Source organism: Podarcis raffonei, chromosome 4 (assembly GCF_027172205.1).
Source record: "Podarcis raffonei isolate rPodRaf1 chromosome 4, rPodRaf1.pri, whole genome shotgun sequence".
Taxonomy (NCBI): domain Eukaryota; kingdom Metazoa; phylum Chordata; class Lepidosauria; order Squamata; family Lacertidae; genus Podarcis; species Podarcis raffonei.
In genome coordinates, this window is record NC_070605.1 from 12,152,565 (window position 1) to 12,176,849 (window position 24,285).

Consider the following 24,285-nt stretch of genomic DNA (forward strand, 5'->3'; position numbering starts at 1 on the left):
GGGGAGGCAAATGGATCAGTTGTGAGCTATTTTCCTAATGGAAGCAACAACACTGTACAGTGGTACCTCAGGTTACAGACGCTTCAGGTTACAGACTCCGCTAACCCAGAAATAGTACCTCGGGTTACGAACTTTGCTTCAGGATGAGAACAGAAATCGTGCTCCAGCAGCGCGGCGGCAGCAGGAGGCCCCATTAGCTAAAGTGGTGCTTCAGGTTAAGAACAGTTTCAGATTATGAATGGACCTCCAGAACGAATTAAGTTCTTAACCCGAGATACCACCGTATTACATTCATATCCCACCTTTTCTCCAAAGAGATCAACGTCTCCCCTTCTCCAATTTATACTCATAACATGCTTTTATTTTTGTTGATGGACTAAAGCGGTGTGGCAAGCTGGTAGATGCTGAAAATTTATACCATCTGACTGTTCGTGATGTTAAAACGCCCCCACCCCCAAACTTGAAACTGGGTGGGGAGGGGAAACAGCTCAGGAAGATAACTATTTGTACTGTTTGGGTACCACTTTACTCCTCTTATTGATATCTGAGCTATGAGAATAATTCCCAATTCTTCCTCTCCATAAATTCCGTTCCTTGAGAGAACTGCAGCTTCCTTTTTATGTGCCTGTTTGCTTGTTCATCAGGTGGATGGGTGGATAAAATCAATTTAGGATAACTTTTCCTTAAGCTAACAGTATCTGACAGGAAGAGCTATTTGACAGTGGAATGGGTCTCGCTCAAAAGGTTGTGGACTCTCCTTCCTTAGAGGTTTTTAATCAATGTTTGGAAGGCCATCTGTCATGGATGCTTTAGCTGAGATTCCTGCATTGCAAGAAGTTGGACTAGATGACCCTCAAAGTCCCTTCCAACTCTTCTATGAATATATATATATATGGTTTTACATATAATTTCCAAAAATCATATAACATATATTCTTATCTTATACAATATTTTGGACTTCCATCAACTACATCTGAAGATTTTCCAATATCACTTAATCTGCATTTCATTAATTTCACTATTACTTTTAATAATCCTTAACTAATAATCCTATCCATAAATTTTCTCAGCAATATTTCGGAGAATCCTCCTTACAAAACTTCTTGTAGTCCTACTAGCGTAATCTGTTGATTACAGTTGCTTTTCAAGTAGTTCACAAATTTACTCCAGTCTTCTGAGAATCTCTGATCCCGCCGGTTTCAGATCCTTCCTGTCATATTATCCAATTCAGCATAGGTCATTAATTTCATTTGTCATTCTTCTTTCGTCGGTAATTCTTCTTGTTTCCATTTCTGTGACAATAGTACTCTTGGTGCCGTTGTCGCATATAAAAACAGTTTATTATCTTCTTCTACGATTCTATAACAACCCTGTGAGGTAGATTAGGCTGAGAGAGCGCAACTGGCCCAAGGTCACCTGCTGAGCTCCATTGCTGAGTGAGGATTCAAACCCAGGTCTCCCAGGTCCTAGTCCAGCACTCTAACCACTACGACACACTGTCGTATCAATGTACAAGCCTTCACAGTCCACCAAAGGGACAGAGAAGGCAGTTGGCTTATTTGCACAAAGCTGGGAAGGCAAAATTGGCAGAGCAAAAGGTGAAAAAGGATCAGGCACAGCACGGTGATGCCAGCATTTGCTTCATCAATTTCTGTTGTTTTTGTTTAGTCATTTAGTCGTGTCCGACTCTTTGTGACTCCATGGACCAGAGCATGCCAGGCACTCCTGTCTTCCACTGCCTCCTGCAGCTTGGTCAAACTCATGCTGGTAGCTTCAAGAACACTGTCCAACCATCTTGTCCTCTGTCATCCCCTTCTCCTTGTGCCCTCCATCTTTCCCAGCATCAGGGTCTTTTCCAGGGAGTCTTCTCTTCTCATGAGGTGGCCAAAGTCTTGGAGCCTCAGCTTCACGATCTGTCCTCCAGCACCATAATTCAAAAGCATCAATTCTTCGGAGATCAGCCTTCTTGATGGTCCAGCTCTCACTTCCATACATCACTACTGGGAAAACCATAGCTTTAACTATATGGACCTTTGTCGGCAAGGTGATGTCTCTGCTTTTTAAGATGCTGTCTAGGTTTGTCAATTTCCTTTAATTTAATGTGAATGTTTAGGACTGGGGTGCACATAAATATCAGAAGACTCCATCAGGGAAAGCCACTTTCAATGCTGTTTATCAGATAGGGCTAGTCCTTGAGGAATTCGCCACCTCTTTGTCAAGGACCATCTCCCTACTTAGAGCTCATTGACTTGAGGATGCGAATCTGGAGAGAGCAAAGCCATTTCCTTTTTGCAGCTGTTGAAGGCTGAGCTAGCCACTTAGTCAATGGGGCCAATGCTTTGTGGTTTGGAGTCTGTGGCACCAGTAACCCGACCTTTAAGTTCCAAAAAAAACCTAACTTGCTTTTGTTTGTTCCCCTTTGTATGTTTAGGTTTCACCCTTGATCAGAATCTTATTTAGGGGGTCTCCCAGGGTAAGGAGCATCAGGGAGAGAGAAAATCAGTGCCTTTCTCTGACAAAAGGGTGGTTAAAAGTGCTTAGAAACTGCAGAACTGGATGCAAACTGTCAGGTGATCACATGATAAAATTGTTACACACATCAGCACACAGTGCATATTTGGAAATTGTAGATCCGGAAGGCTTCTAAGATTAATTTATTTTTAAATAAACTGTTGTGCCACTTTTCTTTCTTTAAAAAATTAATAATTGTACTGCTTATTTTCTACATCTTCCTGGAGCTACTGCTGTTGCGGCTCCTTGTGTTTTCCTAAGGTTTTGACCCCCACCCGCTGAAAATAATCTCCCTTGATTATCTGTAATCACATTAAATGTGATTCTGTTAGCTGCCTTGGGTCTTAGGAAAGAGGGGTGTTGGGCGGAGGAGAGCCCAAGTCTTTTACAGTAATTTGATTCCATTTCACTTTTAATTTGTATACCGCCTTTCTATGCACAAGGAGGTTTACAAGCTGCAGAAGCAAGAAGAATTCAACAGTTAACCCTTATCTATTATTAATTATTAATTATTAATTATTTATACCCTGCCCATCTGGCTGGGTTTCCCCAGCCACTCTGGGCAGCTCCCAACAGATTAAAAACAGAATAAAACATCAAACATTAAAAACTTCCCTAAACAGGGCTGCCTTCAGATGTCTTCTAAAAGTCAGATAGTTGTTTATTTCCTTGACATCTGATGGGAGGGTGTTCCACAGGGTGGGCGCCACCACCGAGAAGGCCCATTACAATGAAGAATTATTAAACTATACAGTGGTACCTAAGACAACCTGCACCTTAAACCTCATCTATGTCATTACTTTTCTTCTTTGCCTCCTGATTCTCCATGAACGTTGCATTCGCCATGACACTTCAGTGTTATTTCCTTGCGTTTTCTGAATGGCAAGTGCGGGCTCTCAAATGGAGCAAGCTAGGAACAGGGGCTACAGCTATTCTGGTTTCCTATCCCCCATCGTATTTATTAATTTAAAGGTTGAATGGTGCACATCCATGTATAATGGGGGTGGGAAAGGCCAGGAAGATTTTGAGCACCTATGTGGTAGGGGCTACTGATTTTTTAAAACGAAAAAGATAGGTGCCAAATAGCTCCTTAAACCAAGGTTGCGGTCGCCAAAACGGAATGTCTAGTTGCTATTTCAGGGCAAGATGGCTCTCAAGTCTTATTTTTCAAAGGATGGACTGACTGTGATTGATTCTCTGGCTACTTCAGGTAACAACCTTGAGCTGGGTCAAGAGCTTTTGAGAACTTAAAGAAGAAAAGTCATTTAATCCAGGGACAGTCCACATATATATTGGCCTATTCCGACCTCCTTTTCTTAACGCTGACTGCTCCTGCTCAGGCGGCACAGAGCAAGCAATTTGTGTTCCAGAAATCTATTCCGATTGTGCAGATAAAATATAGCTGATAGAATTCCAAAGGGTGCTGTGTGTGTGTGTGTGTGTGTGTGTGTGTGTGTGTGTGTGTCATATCCAGATCCAATGATCCCCCAAATGGTGAAGATGTCAGGTGCCATCTTGCCACCCAGGCATCTTCACTTGGTTGTAAGCGGTCAAAAGCCAGGTGCAAAATGTAACCATTCACATAATAAAAACTACCATTGAGGTATCAAGAATTTCAAAAGGATCCATGGCTTGGCATTTTAAAAACGGGTACTTAGCTACAGTGGTACCTCGGGTTACATACGCTTCAGGTTATATACGCTTCAGGTTACAGACTCCGCTAACTCAGAAATAGTACCTCGGGTTAAGAACTTGGTTTCAGGGTGAGAACAGAAATCGTGCTCTGGCGGCACGGCGGCAGCAGGAGGCCCCATTAGCTAAAGTGGTGCTTCAGGTGAAGAACAGTTTCAGGTTAAGGACGGACCTCCAGAACGAATTAAGTACTTAACCCGAGGTACCACTGTAATTGGGAACTACTGCTCTAAGCAGTGCTTTTTCTGGGGGGGAATCAGGGGTACACATACCCCTAAATATTTTGTCAATCCGATGGCTAATTCATTTCCTTTCCCAGTGATTTTCTTGAGTCAAAATGAGAGTACCCCTAAACATTATTTTTTTAGAATAAATAAATAAATCACTGGCTCTATTCCATTTGCAAAGATACAAGACAAAAAATAATAATATGCAATTGGTTAAAATGGTAAGACCGGTTGAAATGCCCACTGGAATAATCTTCAGTATGGTGCTGGAAGTTTTTTTGAGGGGGCTCTCTGACCTCAACTGGAAGGCAGTTCAATATAATAGGGACCCCAATACTAAACTAACAACTCCTGGTGGGTCCAAGTGGTGCATCTGAGCCGTGGCGGGCCATAAACATTGACTCCCCAAAGACCTCAGCAATTGGGCAGGGATATAAGGAAGATAGGGACGCGGGTGGCGCTGTGGGTAAAAGCCTCAGCGCCTAGGGCTTGCCGATCGAAAGGTCGGCGGTTCGAATCCCCGCGGCGGGGTGTGCTCCTGTCGTTCGGTCCCAGCGCCTGCCAACCTAGCAGTACGAAAGCACCCCCAGGTGCAAGTAGATAAATAGGGACCGCTTACTGGCGGGAAGGTAAATGGCGTTTCCGTGTGCTGCGCTGGCTCGCCAGATGCAGCTTTGTCACGCTGGCCACGTGACCCGGAAGTGTCTCCGGACAGCGCTGGCCCCTGGCCTCTTAAGTGAGATGGGCGCACAACCCCAGAGTCTGTCAAGACTGGCCCGTACGGGCAGGGGTACCTTTACCTTTATAAGGAAGATATCCTGGACCCTAATTGTTAAGGGCCTTGTAACTTAATGCAAGAACCCTGGGCTTTAAAATACGAGCTGCCAGTGCAGACTTCCAAGAACTGGAGTTAAATGCTGGCGATTGCTTGTCCCCCATAAACTGCCTAGCCACTAGCATTTTGCACAAGCTGGAACCTCCACACCAGGCCCCCGGGTAGCCTCACACAAAGCGCATTGCAGTAACCAAGGCTGCCATTTGATCAGCATAGGACTTGGCTTGACTCACTTCCTTGAGTGATCTGCTCCGCACACATGAAGTCCTCTTCTTGCTTTTATGGCGCAGTTGTCTAGCTTCGATTGTGCCATGTTCTGCAGAGACCTGATATGATGCTATTGCTTGGTGGCTGGGGACTTGTAAGCACATGTAATAGCTGTGCAACTTAGATGTTTTCTCCCGCCCTGCCCACAAACTTTTTAACTTCAAGAGTTGGCAAATGTACCAATAACCACCCCCTAAAACAAAACTGTTGACATACGTATTTGCAGAGGCTCTTAATTGCATTGACTGGAGGCGGGAACACAGCCGAGGTATTAATTAAGTGAATACTCATTTCATAGATGTGGCCCTGTCCAGTTTGGGACTACTGCACCAATCATATTAAAAAATAATAATTCTGTAGAACTTCAGAATTCTCTGTACACTGAAACATATCACAGATTCAGGTACCAGGTGGGCAAAGGTGGATGAAACCAGAATAACAGATTTGGAATGCAAGATGGAACATTTGGGATTGGGAACCAAGTGTAAAACCAAGCTGGCTGTGCCTAATATAACCTTAATATAACCTGCAAACTCCAAGCATTTCTTTTTCCCTCTCCTCAACCCAATCCAATAATTTACCTAAAGTAGCGTCCATGCACTAATAATGCAACCAACTCACTTTTTGCAAAAAAAAACCCTGACACGTGTAGAACAAGTGGCTATTTCTACAGCCTCCACATTCACAAGGTACTCCTTGCAGCTGTCTCAGTCAGAAGCTGCAAAAACAACACACACACCCCTTTTTTAAAAAGCTCCTGCAGTTTCTGAAGTCAAAAGACACTCTCTCCTGACCTGTTAGGACTCAATCGGACTGGGGGGAGAAAAACACCGCCACCAGTATTTCTGAAAAGCATAAATATCACCTGATTTTCTAAAATGGGTCACAAAAATAAACAGCACATCGACGAACACAAATGCGGTTGACACGTTTTCCTGGAACAAAACCTAAGGATTTGCTTGAAGTTGTGAAAAGATCCAAGGTTTCTTTGACTCTCCCAGTACTGATATACTGTATCATTTTAATTTTTCATTCAGAAACAGAGACTCCAAAATTCAGCAGGGGAAACGACAACAAGAAATACATTCTACCAGCACCTCTGCTGGCAAAACCTTTAGCAAAATTCAAAACAGAATGCATGAGATTTAACCGAATGGTCCAGTTCGTTATATTTAAACACACAAGCGACCCAAATAATCTTGCAGAGAAGACTGCCGGGAGAGAGGTGGGCTGAACGTTAAGTCAGTGAAATCTGTAACGCAGGACAAATGTTTTTGCCACCCTGGCTGCAAAATCTCCATCAGATGCACGCCGGGTGGAATTTACCCCAACCCACACATTCTTTCTGCAGCTCTAAAAATGCAACTTGAGATCAGGCCGGGCCGAACCACCCCCTAACCATTCAGCCATGGGGGGTTGGGGGTTCCGAAATCAGCAAAAGTTGCAGAGTTGAGCTGCAATGCAAAGCAAGCCTGCCCACGCAACCCTCCTCCCCTGCAAAAAAACAACAACACACACACAAAAATCCATTTGCAAAACTTCGAACAGCAAGATGCAACAAAAGAAGCAGATTGTTCCCAATTGTAATGCACGCTTGGCAATGCATCTTGCTCAAAGGAGTTTCAAAACATTTCAAATACAAAATAACCAACAAATACATTTTTTATATACTGTATATATTTTTATATACTGTATATATTTAAAGCAGTAACACAGTTAAGTAGGTAGATAGAATGAACTCACCAATAGAAGGGAGGGAGAGGTTCCCAGAGCCACTTTTAACTAAGAATGAATTGGGGACAAACTCTTCTTCAGAGTCAGAGTCCTGAGTTGGCTGGGCCACCCCATTGCCTAGCAACCTCCTCTGGCTCTCATTGGCTGGCGGGGAGGGGGGGAGGGGAGGGGGTTTGCTCAATAGGGGTTGATGAAGCAGATGAACAATGCAAGGGAGGACCTGTTAAACACAAAACACAAACACAGACAGAAAATAAATAACTGAAAATTGCAACCCAAAAAAGGAAAACCGAAGAAGGAAGGGAAACACCAGGACAACAAGGGGGGGACAAATATACATCAAACAAACACACACACACAAAAACATGCACAGAGACAAAGATAACTTCTTAGCAAAGCCTATGCGAGGAATCACCATTTGCAAATACTGTATACTGAGCACAATTTGGGCTGCCCCCTTGCGAAGGAGAAGATCCCATTCAATCCACTGGTGGAGATGACCTCTGAATAAATGCACACAGAAGCATAAGGCATTCAGGTGTAGTCTTGATTAAGCAGGGATTAAATAACAAGGGAAACCCCGCCGTTTTCAGACATTGGTTAGAAAGCTCTCGAGTTTCCTGTTGTATATGACTTGGGGTGGGGTGGGGAGAAAGGTTCTTGTCATTTTAAGCAGCCAGCTGGAGAGGGAATGCAAGAGTATTGAGGCTGGATTTAATCATACATCGCTGCGATTTCTAAGCCCAGTGATCATGCCCTCCGAGGAGGAGACGGAAGGTTGCACCAGCAGGCGATTGCATGATGAAACTGAGCCGTAACAGATAAGGAGCAAAAGTCAATCGAACATCAAGAGAGAGGGTGCTTTGGAGTGCGGAACGCTAGGGGCGGAGAGATGCTTCGTAGGGTATCATTTGAGGAGGGAGTCCTTCTCCTTGCCAGAAGGGAAGGAAGGGGATTGTCCCAGTGGCACAGCTGGAAAGGGCTGCAGCTCAACAGGTAGAGCATCTGCTTTCCATGGGGGGGAGCGAGGTCCAAGGTTCAACACCCCCCCCAAAAAACGTCCTGCTATAGCACTGGGAATCCTGCCTGCCTGAGATATTGCAGAGCTGCTGCCAGTCAGTGCCAATGATGCTCAGCCAAATGGACCAGTTCTCTGGCTCAGTCTATAAAGGTAAAGGGACCCCTGACCATTAGGTCCAGTCGTGGCCGACTCTGAGGTTGCGGCGCTCATCTCGCTTTATTGGCCAAGGGAGCCGGCGTACAGCTTCTGGGTCATGTGGCCAGCATGACTAAGCCGCTTCTGGGGAACCAGAGCAGCGCACGGAAACGCCATTTACCTTCCCGCTGGAGCGGTACCTATTTATCTACTTGCACTTTGATGTGCTTTTGAACTGCTAGGTTGGCAGGAGCAGGGACTGAGCAACGGGAGCTCACCCCGTCGCGGGGATTCGAACTGCCAACCTTCCGATTGACAAGTCCTAGGCTCTGTGGTTTAACCCACAGTGCCACCCGCGTCCCTGGCTCAGTGTATGGCAGCTCCCAATGTTTCCAGGATTGGAAAGAAAGGGAGCGCAACAAATCTTGGTTATTTCCGTAGCATACAGGTGTGGCCAACACATAACTCTGTGTGCCATGGCTTCATTTACACATGCAGTCGCCCCGCTGGACCCAGAAAATATAAAATTAGCCACCCAACTGGAGGCCTGTGGCAGAGAAGAAGGTTTCCTGTCAGTATTTTTTTGCAGGAGGGGCTCAAGCACAAAATGGGACAATAGGTTTTATTGCAGTTAAAGTGGATTAAAGCAATCTTGTCTCCCTGGCACAATAAATCCAGGTTTTTTTATTTTGAAAAAAAAATTGTATTTAGGAAACTGATGGGGGAAATGTACTGAAAAGGGTAGGATGGTGTAATAATTAACAGGAAGGTGCATAAACACTCCCACATTCTAATCCTTGTCTCCACAAACAAATCACAACAAATCCCCAATAGAGATGGGCACAGAACTCATCCAGCTAATTCTCTGAGGTTGAAAGTATCCAACAAAGTAAAATCAAACACACACATAAAATTCACAGTAACTAATTTCTTAAAACAACTGGATCGTCACCGCTGGAAGGCTAAAATGCAGCATTTAAAAAAATGAGGCCCTCAGAACCAGGGCTAACCATTTATAAAAGTGATCAGCAGGAGAATCAAGGGTTTGTTTTTTAAAAGGAAAGTCTTTAAACGCCAACAGAACATAGATGAAGAGGGAGAGGGCCAGATTAGTTATAACACTTTTATTTTTTAGAAGTTTAGGAGAAGGTGAGTTTATTATTTATTTTAGAAACTGGATTTTCCTATTCTACTCTAATCTGAAAATTTTGCCTCCACTTCCCACCTTTTACAACTTTATACTTATTATCATAATTTATCATCACTGAAAGCTAGATGCTCCTATTTTGTTTTGGTTTATAAATAAATAAATAAATAAATAAATAAATAAATGGAAAACAACTTAAATCTTCTGGAGCAGGGAGTAATTCTTCCTATTGGCCATTGTTATTATTACTATTTATTTATTTTTTAAGTGTGTCCTTTTTGGGGGGGGAGGGTTTCCCCCCATTCATATCTCGCTGCTGCCTGAAAGGCAGGATTTGTGAAGCAAATTACATCTGAGGGTCTTGTAGACTCTACAGGAACTATAAAGTCATAAGAGTTGAAAGGACCCAAGGGTCATCTAGACCAACCCCCTGCAATGCAGGAAATCTACACCCTGTGTGTGTACACATGTTTATTTGTGTGCCTGCGTGGGTGCCGCCCTGGGATCTTGGAAACCCCAAAACTAGCCTCAACAGAACATGGCAATTTGGCTGCAAAACCTGCCCCAAACACCACACACATGTTTTAGTCTGGTTGTCACAGGCACCTAACACTCCATAACTGCACACTTCGCTGCACACCCCAGAGTGATTTTTGAACTGTTTCCAACCTTTTGAGTGGGTGCATATCTGCATGAAATTCTAGGCTGCAGTTTGGCTTAGTTTAAAGATAAAGATAAAAAAAAAAGGTTCCCGTTGTTGCAAATGATAGCTTCCCCCTAAATCAGGGGTAGGCAAACTAAGGCCCAGGGGCCGGATCCTGCCCAATCACCTTCTCAATCTGTTCCCGCAGACGGTCTGGGAATTCCTACGCCCCACAAATAAGCCAAAGATGCATTTTAAATAAAAGCACACATCCGGGAATCAGCGTGTTTTTACATGAGTAGAATGTGTCCTTTTATTTAAAATGCATCTCTGGGTTATTTGTGAGGCCTGCCTGGTGTTTTTACGTGAGTAGAATGTGTGCTTTTATTTAAAATGCATCTCTGGCTTATTTGTGGGGCATAGGAATTTGTTCATTTCCCCCCCTCCAAAATATAGTCCGGCCCACTACATGGTTTGAGGGACGGTGGACTGGCCCCCTGCTGAAAAAGTTTGCTGACCCCTGCCCTAAATTTAACTTCAGCATGGGAGATAATCTGGAGTGAATCTGCCACAAGAGCGGGAAGGATTAAGCCTTCTCACCCTGTTTGCTGCAGTCCTGATAAAAACTGCCTCCTCAGGGTGCAGGTAGACCACAGCTCTTGCGGCTAGTAGCCACCTGGGGGATAAGAAAAGCTCAAGAGATCCAGCACTTAGCCGACACTCATGATGCACAGAGTTTCTTTAAAGCCACAAAGACCGTCTATGGGCCAATAAATCATGGCACATGCCCCCTACACTCAGCAGACGGTACCACACTTCTAAAAGATAAAGAAGCTATTGCACTGCACTGGAAAGAACATCACCAGCATCTCCTGATCTCCTGTAGCTGCTGATGGAAGACAATCTTACTCGGCTACGAGGGATTGCCAAAGAAGACGAAGAAGAGTAGCCATTCATAGCCATATTCAGGGCCAGCCCTTGCATGAGGCAAAGGGAGGCAATGGCCTCAGGCGGCAGAATCCACAGGGGCAGCAGATCTAGTTGTTGACATTTATTCCTCCCCTTGTCCTTAAGTAGTAAATCTTCACTCATTCCTGCGTCCCTGGCGGGAAGTGGGCACCCATTCCTTCTACATTTCAGGTGCCGAAATGTCTTGCTATGGCCACATCCTCCATGAATTTCTCGAATCCCCTTTCGAAGCCGTCCAGGTTGCATTAGTGCGTTTAATCTGATGCAGTTTTCTTCGCAAGCTACTCTGTGATATTTTCCAATGAAAAGGGACGTATAAATACTGGGAAAGGGGCCACCACCACCACCAGACCCTACAAGAGTCCCTATTTCCCAAGGACGGTCCCGGATTAACAGAAGCCATCCCAGTTTATGATTTGATCCCAGAATGTCCCGCTTTCCCTTAGGACAGTGATGGCCAAACTTGGCTCGCCAGCTGTTTTTGGACTACAACTCCCATCATCCCTAGCTAACAGGACCAGTGGTCAGGGATGATGGGAATTGTAGTCCCAAAACAGCTGGAGAGCTAAGTTTGGCCACCACTGCCTTAAGGTAAAGGTAAAGGGACCCCTGACCATTAGGTCCAGTCATGAACGACTCTGGGGTTGCATGCTCATCTCGCTTTATTGGCCGAGGGAGCCAGAGTACAGCTTCCGGGTCATGTGGCCAGCATGACTAAGCCGCTTCTGGCGAACCAGAGCAGCGCACGGAAACGCCGTTTACCTTCCCACCGGAGCAGTACCTATTTATCTACTTGCACTTTGACGTGCTTTCAAACTGCTAGGTGGGCAGGAGCTGGGACAGAGCAACGGGAGCTCACCCCGTCACGGGGATTCGAACCGCTGACCTTCTGATCGGCAAGCCCTAGGCTCTGTGGTTTAACCCACTGCGCCACCCACGTCCCTACCACTGCCTTAGGACACCCCTATTTTCATAGGAGATGAAGTATGGAGTTATGTGACCCCCTGAGCCAAGGGGATAAGTAACTCTACAATCTTTAGAAGACATCTGAATGCTGCACTGTGTAGGGGAGGTTTTTTTTTAAAAGGTTAATGTTTTATTATGTTTTTCTATATGTTGCAGTCTGGCCAGAGTGGCTGGGGCAACCCAGTCAGATGGATGGGGTATCATCATCATCATCATCATCATTATTAATGTCCCTATTTTCCTCAGAGAACAACCAACAACCACCGCAGGAGAGACCAGAGATCACTGGGCCAGCATCCTGTTGCCACGGCAACAAACCAGAGATGACTACAGGAAGCAGAACCATGTGTGTCACAGCAGTCAAGTTCTGAGCACAGCACCACTCCAAGAAGGCCTTCCCAAAATTCCCGGGAACATCACTAAAACTGCCCTTTTATTATTATTATTATTATTTTACAAATGCCCTGGGAACGGGAGGCATAAAGTAGCGTAATCCCGGGGAGCGACCGCGCACTTTCCGTTAACTGCAAAGAAAACAAATCGCCCCGAGAAATTTGTGCCAGACTCTGCAAAAACAACAAAAATAAAACTTTATAATACTTTCTAACATGTTGTATAAAAGTTACGGGCTGGCGTAACCAAAACCATACGGCGACTGCACAGTATCTCTTTCCAAGAGGCATGCGGGGAGGGTCGGGGGGGGGGGAACCCGGCAAAGGGTTTTATCTGTTCAGCATTGCCTCCCCCACACCCACCCAGAAAAAAAGATTTGCTAAGGTTCAGAGAACTAAAAGCCCATTTCTCCTCCCTCGCTTCCTCCCTTCCTCGCATTTGGTCACTGGACCATGTCACGATGGCGGGGGGGCTGGCGTGAAATCCCCTCCCTGGTTTATGTCGAGCTTGGCTTGTACATTGTCAAAATTGCACATCGCTCCCCACCCCACCCCCTTCTCTCTCTTTCTCAGTAGGGTTTTGATCACAGCTTGTGCTGCAGCCCTATCCGTGAGGCCCCGAAGTTTCGGAGCAAGCAGATGAATGAAGCCCCAAGCCCTCCCATGTTAAAAGGTGCACCGTGTAATTCAGACCCCCGTCCCCCGAAGACCAAAGTGCAACTACAACTCCATCTGTACAAGACAGAGAGATTTGGTCTCGCCCCGTGGCCACATATATCACATCCACGCAATGCTGACAAAGCCAAACGCCACCAATGTTGTTCTGCTGCTTTGTTTACCACTGGCGACAATGTAACCTTAGGTAAAGGGACCCCTGACCATTAGGTCCAGTCATGACCGACTCTGGGGTTGCGGCGCTCATCTCGGTTTCCGGGTCATGTGGCCAGCATGACTAAGCTGCTTCTGGCGAACCAGAGCAGCGCACGGAAACGCTGTTTACCTTCCCGCTGGAGCGGTACCTATTTATCTACTTGCACTTTGACGTGCTTTCAAACTGCTAGGTTGGCAGGAGCAGGGACCGAGCAACGGGAGCTCACCCCGTCACGGGGATTCGAACTGCCGACCTTCTGATCGGCAAGTCCTAGGCTCTGTGGTTGAAGCCACAGCGCCACCCGCGTCCCAGCGATGTAACCTGACCCATGGTCTGTTCTCCCATTTACAGACGTACCTATCCGCACTGGTCAGAATGCAGGGTTCCTAATCTCCCCACTGCCTGAACAAGGTTTTCTGGAGCCCCGGAAACTCACAGCGGCCCCACCCCACTCCAAAATTCTCTTTGCATCCCAAATAAAATGGAGTCCTGCAGTTAACTACTGGGCTATGAAATTAAGTCTCAGATGCATGTCATATGGCCCCATTTCCCCCTAGATTAGCCACATGTGCTATATACATAGAATCATTTTCTATCTCAGGTGTCAGGAGCGAGCCAGCAATAAATCACACAGAGTAAGTGAAGCGAACTATAGTGCCACTGTATTCTGCTCTGGTCAGACCTCACCTGGAGTACTGTGTCCAGTTCTGGGCACCACAGTTCAAGAAGGACACTGACAAACTGGAACGTGTCCAGAGGAGGGCAACCAAAATGGTCAAAGGCCTGGAAACGATGCCTTATGAGGAACGGCTAAGGGAGCTGGGCATGTTTAGCCTGGAGAAGAGGAGGTTAAGGGGTGATATGATAGCCATGTTCAAATATATAAAAGGATGTCACATAGAGGAGGGAGAAAGGTTGTTTTCTGCTGCTCCAGAGAAGCAGACACGGAGCAATGGATCCAAACTACAAGAAAGAAGATTCCACCTAAACATTAGGAAGAACTTCCTGACAGTAAGAGCTGTTTGACAGTGGAATTTGCTGCCAAGGAGTGTGGTGGAGTCTCCTTCTTTGGAGGTCTTTAAGCAGAGGCTTGACAACCATATGTCAGGAGTGCTCTGATGGTGTTTCCTGCTTGGCAGGGGGTTGGACTCGATGGCCCTTGTGGTCTCTTCCAACTCTATGATTCTATGATTCTATTTATTGGAAGAAATGGGGGTCTGCTCAGGGGTGCCAGGCCTAATCTTCTTTGGTAGGTCTTGACCCTATGAAGCAGTCGTGGAGGCTGAAGGTCCCAGAATTCCCACAGCAGCCTAAGTCTCCCCCAGGTCCTTCCCAAGCAATCTGAGACTGCGCCCGTGTCTCCCTTTGCTCCTCACATTTCATACCTCTCCTGGTCCTATGGGGACCAGGGAGCAGGGGAGCTTGCCTCTTGGCCTTCTCCCCACACCCTGCTGCCTCTCTGGCACGGACTCTCCCTTCTCACTAAACCCTGTTACCCCTTCAGCTTCCGACACCACTTCCTCTTCCCAGGTTTCTCCCCCTTCTTCCTCTGACCATTCATCGTTGTCCCACCACCAATCCCGGGGCTCTGAGCCTTCTTCCCTTGGGGGTTTCCCCGCTGGTTCCTCCCACCACTCCTCTGTGTACAGCCAGTCCATGACATCAGGGGTGGGGAACGACCTGCCCATGCGCCAACTTTGGCCTGCTAGGCTGTTTCAGGGAAACAGCATCAGAGTTTGCCATTCAGAAGCCTATGGAGACCTGGCAGGAAGGACAATGAATGGCAATACTAGCTGGGTAAGGCTGGACGTGGGTGGCACTGTGGTCTAAAGCCTAGGGCTTGCCGATCAGAAGGTCGGCGGTTCAAATCCCCGCGATGGGGTGAGTTCCTGTTGCTCTGTCACAGCTCCTGCCCACCTAGCAGTTCAAAAGCATGTCAAAGTGCAAGTAGATAAATAGGTACCGCTCTTGCGAGAAGCTAAATGGCATTTCCGTGCGCTGCTCTGGTTCGCCAGAAGCGGCTTAGTCATGCTGGCCACATGACCCGGAAGCTGTACGCCGGCTCCCTTGGCCAATAAAGTGAGATGAGCGCCGCAACCCCAGAGTCATTCGTGACTGGACCTAACGGTCAGGGGTCCCTTTACCTTTAAGGCTGGAAAAGAGGCCCTTCCAAGCTCCTGGAATCCTCAGCTAATGCCCGGCCTGGCTGACTGCTGCTGCCAACTTGGCCTAATGGATCCACTGGTCTCACGCAATGAAAATTAGGGGTGTATAGACAATTTCTTGCTGGCTTTCAGATTCAAATGCCATTGGTCAGACTCAACATTATATTGCATCTGCAAGCAGCAATCAATGAAGCAGAGCAAGGGGAAGGAAAAATGGATGCAGTGGATGCAGGGACAAAGCACAGCAACATTTTTCACAGCAGGGACAATGATGCCATCTCCCAGAAGGGTATACCTCAATCTTCTGCACGGGGCAATAAATGAGGTTTCCTGGAGGGAAATCCACCAAACAAGCTAAGCAGAGGAAGAGGGAGGTTTCATTAGTATGCATGGCTAAGGGCTGAACTCCTTGCTTTAAGATGCTCAGGCCCTTTTATTGTGAGCAGCCAAAATGTCACCAAGCATGAGGAACCTTTAGGGTCCAACAGAACTCTTCATTGGGAGAGGAACTGCAGCACAGTGGCGAGGGAATTTGCTTTGCGTGCAGAAAGTCTTGGGTTCAACCCCTAGCATTGCTAGGCAGGGCAGGGAGTTTCCCCTGCCTAAAACCCTGGGAAGCTGCCAGTCGGTGTAGACAATACTAAGTTAGATGGACAATGGGCTTGATTCAGTATAAGGTAGCTTTCCCCATGCTTCCCATCAGGATTTTAAGCAGAGTTGTGGGGAGCAAAAAACTAGCTTAGTATTGAAGGTATAATGTCCACACTGGTCATTTTTACTGTATAGAACAAGGTTTATCAAACTTGGGTCACCCACTGTTTTTGGACTACAATTCCCATCATCTCTGACCACTGGTTCTGCTAGATAAGGATAATGGGAGTTGTAGTCCAATGAGAGCTGGAGAGCTAAGTTAGGGAAACCTTGGTATAGAAAGGGCATAGCCATGAACAACATGCACCCCAGAATTTACAACTACTCCCTCCTCATCCCGTGCAGTTTTGGGCCTTGGTCCTCCCAATTCTGGTATTCCCCCCCTTCTCCTCTTTCATTCCTTCCACCCTCTCCCCTCTTTCTCTCCTTCTCTTGTCTCCCTCCCACTTTCAAGGACGCACCCCCTCCCCAGCAGAACAAATAACCTGCTGACAACTGCATGCCGACCCTTTGACACCTTGTTCCAAGAAGCCTTCAGAGGATGTGTAAAAATATCTGAGGCTGAAAGGCGTGAGAGAGAGAGAGAGAGAGAGAGAGAGAGAAACACACACCTGGAAATGGTAAATGAAAGCAGTTGCTAAGATGCACTTTGCTGAAAGGGACTCAGCTTAGGGGTAAACAAGATGCATTCTTTCTGTGTAGAAATGCGTAAAGTTACAAGCAGTGCAGAGAGAAATCATTTGCTTCTCAAAATACTACACACGATGTTTAGCATCTTCATCAAGGATGGAGGACCTTTTCTCCAGCCTGAGAGCCACATTCCAGCTGGGATAGCTCAGTCAGTAGTGCATATGAAATGGGCGTAAAGGTAAAGGGACCCCTGACCGTTAGGTCCAGTTGCAGACAACTCTGGGGTTGCATGCTCATCTCGCTTTATTGGCCAAGGGAGCCGGCGTACAGCTTCCGGGTCATGTGGCCAGCATGACTAAGCCGCTTCTGGCGAACCAGAGCAGCGCACGGAAACACCGTTTACCTTCCTGCCACAGCGGTACCTATTTATCTACTTGCACTTTGATGTGCTTTCAAACTGCTAGGTTGGCAGGAGCTGGGACAGAGCAACAGGAGCTCACCCCATCGCAGGGATTCAAACCGCCAACCTTCTGATCGGCAAGCCCTAGGCTCTGTGGTTTAATCCACAGTGCCACCCCCTCTGAAATGGGCTTATAGACTCCCAACTCCCATTGGTCCCAGGCAGCATGGCCAAACATCAGGGATGATGGGATTTAGAGTGCAACAGCACTGATGCGCTGTTTATAGCTCAGGCCACTCTGCTAGCATACAAAGTTTTGGCAATAGGTTACAGAGGCAGAAAGAGGCAGGCATCAGAAAATCTGACCATGTACCATTGCTGCTGAACATCCTATTATATATTTTATTGTATTTTTAAATAATATTTTATATTGCCCACCTGGTTGTTGTTGGTGTTATTTTAAATAAGGAGAAGGGATATAGATTTCTATGGACAAATGTTTGTTCATCACAATTCACAGTTCACTTTTAGCATTCGTTGCCACATGACGGAGTGGTGGTTGTCGCACAGACAGCTTTAAAACCATGGCTGGCTATGCTATGCGCATCTGACTGCCCACTGTGAGAATGGGATGCTGTGCTAAGACTGATGTACACCTTAAATGGGGATTGCTGGAAGTACCGTACATATGCTTTGCACATGACAAACTGCGCATGGGATTATACAGAATACCCATGTAGGAAACGAGTCCTGTACATGAAAGAGTCCTAAACATGTCTCTGTGTTGCGTGGTCCCGCTAGTCTTTCCCACACAGCAAATCTGAGCGTTAGCTCACTTGTATGGATCTATGTCTGAAAGAGCGTGCAAAAGCTATGGGGGAAATATATTGCTCTGCTTGCACAAGTAGGCGCATAGGTGCTGTGATCTAAACCAATGAGCCTCTTGGGCTTGGTGATCAGAATGTCAGTGGTTTGAATCCCTGCAACAGAGTGAGCTCCCGTTGCTCAGTTCCAGCTCCTGCCAACCTAGCAGTTTGAAAGCACGCCAGTGCAAGTAGATAAATAGGTACCGCTCCGGCGGGAAGGTAAACGGCGTTTCCATGCTCTCTGGCACTCGTCACAGTCCTCCATGTGCCAGTAGCGGTTTAGTTATGCTGGACACATAACCTGGAAAGCTGTCTGTGGACACACCGGCTCCCTTGGCCTGAAAGCAAGATGAGTGCCGCAAATATTTCCTTTGACAGGACTTAACCGCCCAGGGGTCCTTTACCTCTTACTTTTACAAGTAGGCGCATAGTTTAACCAAAGAAATAAAGTTAGTTAAAGCCGTTTCTTCCACACTATTTTAAACTGAATGAAATCCCCAAAGAAGGTGAGATTCTAAAATACGCACAAAGATAAGAAGAGCCATGTTTGTTTTTTGTTTTTTTTTAAAAAGGTATTCTAGCAAAAAAATCACACCTGGGAACCGAGAACCCCTTACTTGTTGAAATGTGTTGAATGGATTGCAGAAATGTGTGGTGGGGGGTGGCGGCGGAGGGCTGCCTAAGTCTGAGGGGCAACAGCTGGCCTCCTTTACAATTTAAACACAGGCAGAGTTAGAAACACACACACACTAACTTCGCCAAAGTTTCAGAGCTGTGGAGCTCCATGCTGTGTTCGGGGAGAGGGTGAGAAAAGCAATTTGTATCCCTCTAGAGCTGCTATTTACAAAAAGAGGGAAGTGTATGATTTGAAAAGCATTATCTGTGATCCTGGGGTTCTTCCCTCCCTGTGCCCCCCAGATGGGAGGGTCTAGGGCAGGGGTGACGCGGGGGCTCAATCCAGCCTCTGGGCAAATTTTTCAAGTCCTCCGAGACCCCACTGGTTTTGGCAGCGGCGGCAGAAAGAAAACAAATTTAGAGTGGGCAGGATGCTAGAGTGGATGGACCCCATAACCCGATGAGATGCAGCCCCAAACATCTGGGACCAGAGTTACTAGGAAAAGCTAACATAGTAAATTAATTACAGTGGTACCTCAGGTTTCAAACGCTTCAGGTTACAAACACTTCAGGTTACAGACTCCGCTAACCCGGAAGTAGTACATCAAGTTAAGAACTTTACCTCAGGATGAGAACAGAAATCGCGCGGCGGCAGCGGGAGGCCCCATTAGCTAAAGTGGGACCTCAGCTTAAAAACAGTTTCAGGTTAAGAACGGACCTCCAGAACGAATTAAGTTCGTAACCAGAGGTACCACTGTACAGTGATGAGATTCAGACTAGCTGCCACACTATACCAGAAGCAAGCAATTTCGCATCTATGCTGCCAAGAATAAGTGCTCAAAGCAGGCTTCGGATTAAGGCTAGACTTTTTCTCTGCATGTAGGAAAGCAAACAAACGGTGCCTCCTTTGCACAGATTGTTGTGAGTACTTGCAGGGCCATCTTAAGCATATCCGGCGCTGTGGTGCAAAGTTCCCTCCAGCGCCCCCCCCCATTTCCTAGAGGTTTTAGGGAGGATGACACTGCCGGCGGAGCTGGAGGAGGTGGGCAGCGGCTGGAGGGTGGCTTCTCTGGTGGGGAAGAAGCGGACGCTGGACGTAGCGCCTCCCGGCTCAGCTGGCTGCTTCGTGCGGCAATGGCCACAGCAGACAGAGGCTCTGAGAGTGGAGCTGCTTCAGCATGGCATGGCAGAGGCGGGCAAGGGCAGCGAGCTGATGCCGGGAGGCGCCACATCCAGTCTCTGCCTCTTCCCTGGTGCCCTCCAGAACTTGGCGCCCCGGCGCCCCACACCACTAGCCTCTGTGGGTAAGACACTCCTGAGTACTTGCAATGGACTCTCACTTTTGGATAGCTTGTGAAGAAACATGTCAAATTGTCTCAAGAGCTCCAGCCAGGCCAAGGGAGGGAGGGGAGGCAGGTACCCAAAGCAGATAAACTGAATTGCATTGCAGTGGGCTGCACTGGACTTGTGTTCGAAATTTGCCAGGCGCATTTTGCACCTGGGTTTTGGCCACTTGCGACCAAGTGAAGATGCCCAGGCACCAGGATGGCGCCTGAAGTCTCCACCATGTAGACATGCATGCTTGGGAAACCCTTGAATCTTGCCTGTTTTCGCACACTAGAAACACACCATGTAGAATTTTGTTATACCGTGGCACCTCGGTTTTCGAAGGTCTCCGTTGACAAACGTTTCGGTTTTTGAACGCTGTAAACCTGGAAGGAAATGCTTTGGTTTTCAAACACGCCTCGGAAGTCAAACATGCCACGCGGCTTCCATATTGAGTTTTCCGTATTGAGGCTTCCGTATTGAGTTTTCAGTTTTTGAATGTTCTGGAACTTGAACGGTCTTCCGGAACGGATTATGTTTAAAAACTGAGGTACTGCTGTATTTTTAGGGACGCGGGTGGCGCTGTGGGTTAAACCACAGAGCCTAGGACTTGCCGATCAGAAGGTCGGCGGTTTGAATCCCCGTGACGGGGTGAGCTCCTGTTCCTCGGTCCCTGCTCCTGCCAACCTAGCAGTTCGAAAGCACGTCAAAGTGCAAGTAGATAAATAGATACCACTCCGGCAGGAAGGTAAACGGCGTTTCTGTGCGCTGCTCTGGTTTGCCAGAAGTGGCTTAGTCATGCTATCCACATGACCCGGAAGCTCCCTTGACCAGTAAAGCGAGATGAGCGCCGCAACCCCAGAGTCGGCCACGACTGGACCTAATGGTCAGGGGTCCCTTTAAAATACAGTCCCTGCTGTCTTTTATCTGCCCAATCGGAATGAATTTTAGGAACCCAAAAGTCGTATTGAAAAATACGACTTTTGAGCCATCTGGTCCAAAAATGGCAGCTAGGCATTCCATTTTGGCGACCGTAACTGTGGTTTAAGGAGCCATTTGGCACCTAGATTATATATCTGGACTAGATGACCCTTGGGGTTCCTTTGTCCCTACAATCCTATGATTCTGTGAAAGGTAGTAATGCTAGAGATTAAAAAGACATGATGTATTATTGGTAAGAGAACATTAAACAGTACTTTATCTGACTATTATCAGGGAGAGGCAGTATGATGTAGTGGTTGGAATGTTGTACTAGCACCCAGGAGACCAGTGTTCAAATTCTTACTCAGCCTTGAAGCTCGTGGGGTGATCATGGACCAGGCAGTAACCTGCTTAAATTTAGCCTAACCTACCTACTTTACCATACATCACTTTACCATATACATCACTACTGGTTTTCCCAGTAGTGATGTATGGAAGTGAGAACTGGACCATAAAGAAGGCTGATCGCCAAAGAATTGATGCTTTTGAATGATGGTGCTGGAGGAGACTCTTGAGAGTCCCATGGACTGCAAGAAGATCAAACCTCTCCATTCTGAAGGAAATCAGCCCTGAGTGCTCACTGGAAGGACAGGTCCTGAAGCTGAGGCTCCAAGTCTTTGGCCACCTCATGAGAAGAGAAGACTCCCTGGAAAAGACCCTGATGTTGGGAAAGATTGAGGGCACAAGGAGAAGGGGACGAAAGAGGATGAGATGGTGGGACAGTGTTCTTGAAGCTACTAAAATGAGTTTGACCAAACTGCAGGAGGCAGTGGAAGACAGGAGTGCCTGGCGTGCTCTGGTCCAGGGGGTCACGAAGAGTAGGACACGACTAAACAACAACAACCTACTTTACAAGGTTGTTGAGAAGATAAAATGTGGAAAGTGAGAAGTATGCATGCCACCTTGAGATCCTTGCAGGAAAGGGGCGAGATATAAATGTAATTAATGACAAATAAATAAAACACAAGCTGTGTTACTTATCAGCCTGAAAAGGAATATTTTAATACAAATAAGGAAATAGTCAACATGTGGCGACCCCAGTTAAATCTGATTCTATCCAGCATTTCTCCCCCACTCTTAAATTCCTCCCTACCTGGTGAAAATGAAATCCAGTCGTGGTAAATGCTAACTTCGAAGTATTCCTGCCTTTCCTGTGCTTATCTCTGAATTTCACCACATGAGGAGCTGGGGGAAACAACCCTGGGAAAGTAATAGATAATTGTATTCTCCTGTTGACAGCCACCCATGTAAGCAAGGCTTTTTTCTACAGCTGGAGCTCACTGGAACTCAGTCACGGCACCTCTCAGGTGGGCACAACTGCCCTTGGAAAAGAACAAGAGAGGCATTCAAGGCGAGTTGTGGCACATCTTTCGCTGGAAAAATAGCAAGGGACGTAACATCCTGCGTACTTGCTTATGACGGAAAGCACATGCCTCTTTCAAGTGCTTAATTTACAAACTGTTCATTTTCGCTACGACTAGTCATCATCAGTCAGGAGCGGGTCACACCCACGCTGAGTGGATCCTATATTTATTTAAACAGGCTCTTGTATTCATTAAGTAAGGTCTCGCATTCATTTGTGCTTTGCATAATAGCATGACACATTCCTTTCTCTCTCTCACACACATTGCTTTTGGGCTTCACTTTGGAAAATATGGGGACGCGGGTGGCGCTGTGGGTAAAAGCCTCAGCACCTAGGACTTGCCAATCGAAAGGTCGGAGGTTTGAATCCCCGCGGCGGGGTGCGCTCCCGTTGCTCGATCCCAGCGCCTGCCAACCTAGCAGTTCGAAAGCACCCCCGGGTGCAAGTAGATAAATATGGACCGCTTACTGGTGGGAAGGTAAACAGCGTTCCGTGTGCTGCGCTGGCTCGCCAGATGCAGCTTCGTCACGCTGGCCACGTGACCCGGAAGTGTCTCCGGACAGCGCTGGCCCCTGGCCTCTTAAGTGAGATGGGCGCACAACCCCAGAGTCTGTCAAGACTGGCCCGTACGGGCAGGGGTACCTTTACCTTTACCTTTTTTTGGAAAATATAAGCACTTCTTTCTATATTTACGGGATTTGCTTAGATCATCGCATTATTTATTTATTTATTTAGCTGTCTCCATCCGGTGAAGCGAAGCTTTAGGCCACAAATATTTATGCCAACTGTAGTACAAAGTGTGCTGGTCCCGGGGGGGAGGGGGGTTACCGTGCGGCGTGGTCTGAGTCCGGTTCTAGGTCGAGGGTATGGAGACTGTCCGTCAAGGGCGAAGCGGGGTCCAAGACAAGGAGCCGGGCATGGTCAGGAACTCTGGAAGAGCAGGACAGGGTGCTGGCAGGAACAGGTTGCCAACGATGTTGCTCCCGCAACCTAGGACTGGGCTGACTGGCCTTTATCTCCTCTGGGGCCTAGGGCAGTCCCGGCCCACAGGTGACTCGCCTCTCCTGGCCTTAAGGCGAGCACTCCTCCTGCGAGAACTTAGTTCCCTCCGCCTCTCTGCCCTGAGCCTCTGCAGCTCCGGAGAGGCTGGAGGGTTACTGGACCCAGAGGCAACCTCAACTTCCCCTGACAGGGCTGGGAGAGGTGCACCTGCAGGCAATGGATCCTCGATCACCTCCGGAGCCAGAGCGGATTCAGCTGGTGTCTGCTCCTGAGGATCTGGCACAGGTGCAGGCCCTTCAGGTTCAAGCCCCTGCTCCAGCTCAGCTGGCCCTGGAGGCTGGGACTCCTGTGCAGGCTGGGATTCCTCAGGTTCAGCCTCTGAATCGGATTCCCAGGCCATCTCACCAAGGAACGATGCATTGCTCAAGATGTTTTGCAGGCAAGTCAAAAGGACAAGGGGATGTTTTGCACAGGAGAGTCAAAAGGTTTGTCCTAGGAATGTGGCAATGGGACTTATCCATGGATCTGGTCTCCTTCTGATCGACTAAAAGGTTCACAAAGGGGTGAAAAGAACGTATGTAAACTGAGCTGGAAAGTGAGTTGAAAGAGGAAAAGTTGCAAAGTTGTGCCGCCAGAATTGCTAAGAGCAAGGAGTTGAAAAACAAGAAGAGAGAAGAAGGTTTTAAACACCTTAAGAGAGCTGGAACGCTGGGAAGTATTAGAGCTCAGCTCACAGTAGGGTAGTGTGGCAGAAAAGAGCAAACTGAATAGCAAAAAGAACCCAGAAGCTGAATCAAGGGATGCAAATTGATATTGCCTTGGTTAGGGAAACAGTTCTGAATAGGTTTAGCTGGATGCTTTCATCTCTACTTATTT

General features: G+C 47.1%; 1 protein-coding gene across 9 annotated transcripts in view; it reads right to left on the reverse strand.

The window, feature by feature from the left end:
- TENM4 (teneurin transmembrane protein 4) overlaps positions 1-24,285 on the reverse strand; it is a 680,333-nt gene that overhangs the window by 303,395 nt on the left and 352,653 nt on the right. Inside the window, exon 2 of one of the 9 annotated variants that reach the window (XM_053385168.1) lies at positions 7,276-7,486. The exons of the other annotated variants lie outside the window; for them this stretch is intronic. Within the exon in view, the coding sequence (XP_053241143.1) occupies positions 7,276-7,486 (211 nt within the window). The remainder of the gene's footprint in view (positions 1-7,275; positions 7,487-24,285) is intronic. 9 annotated transcript variants of the gene reach the window in all.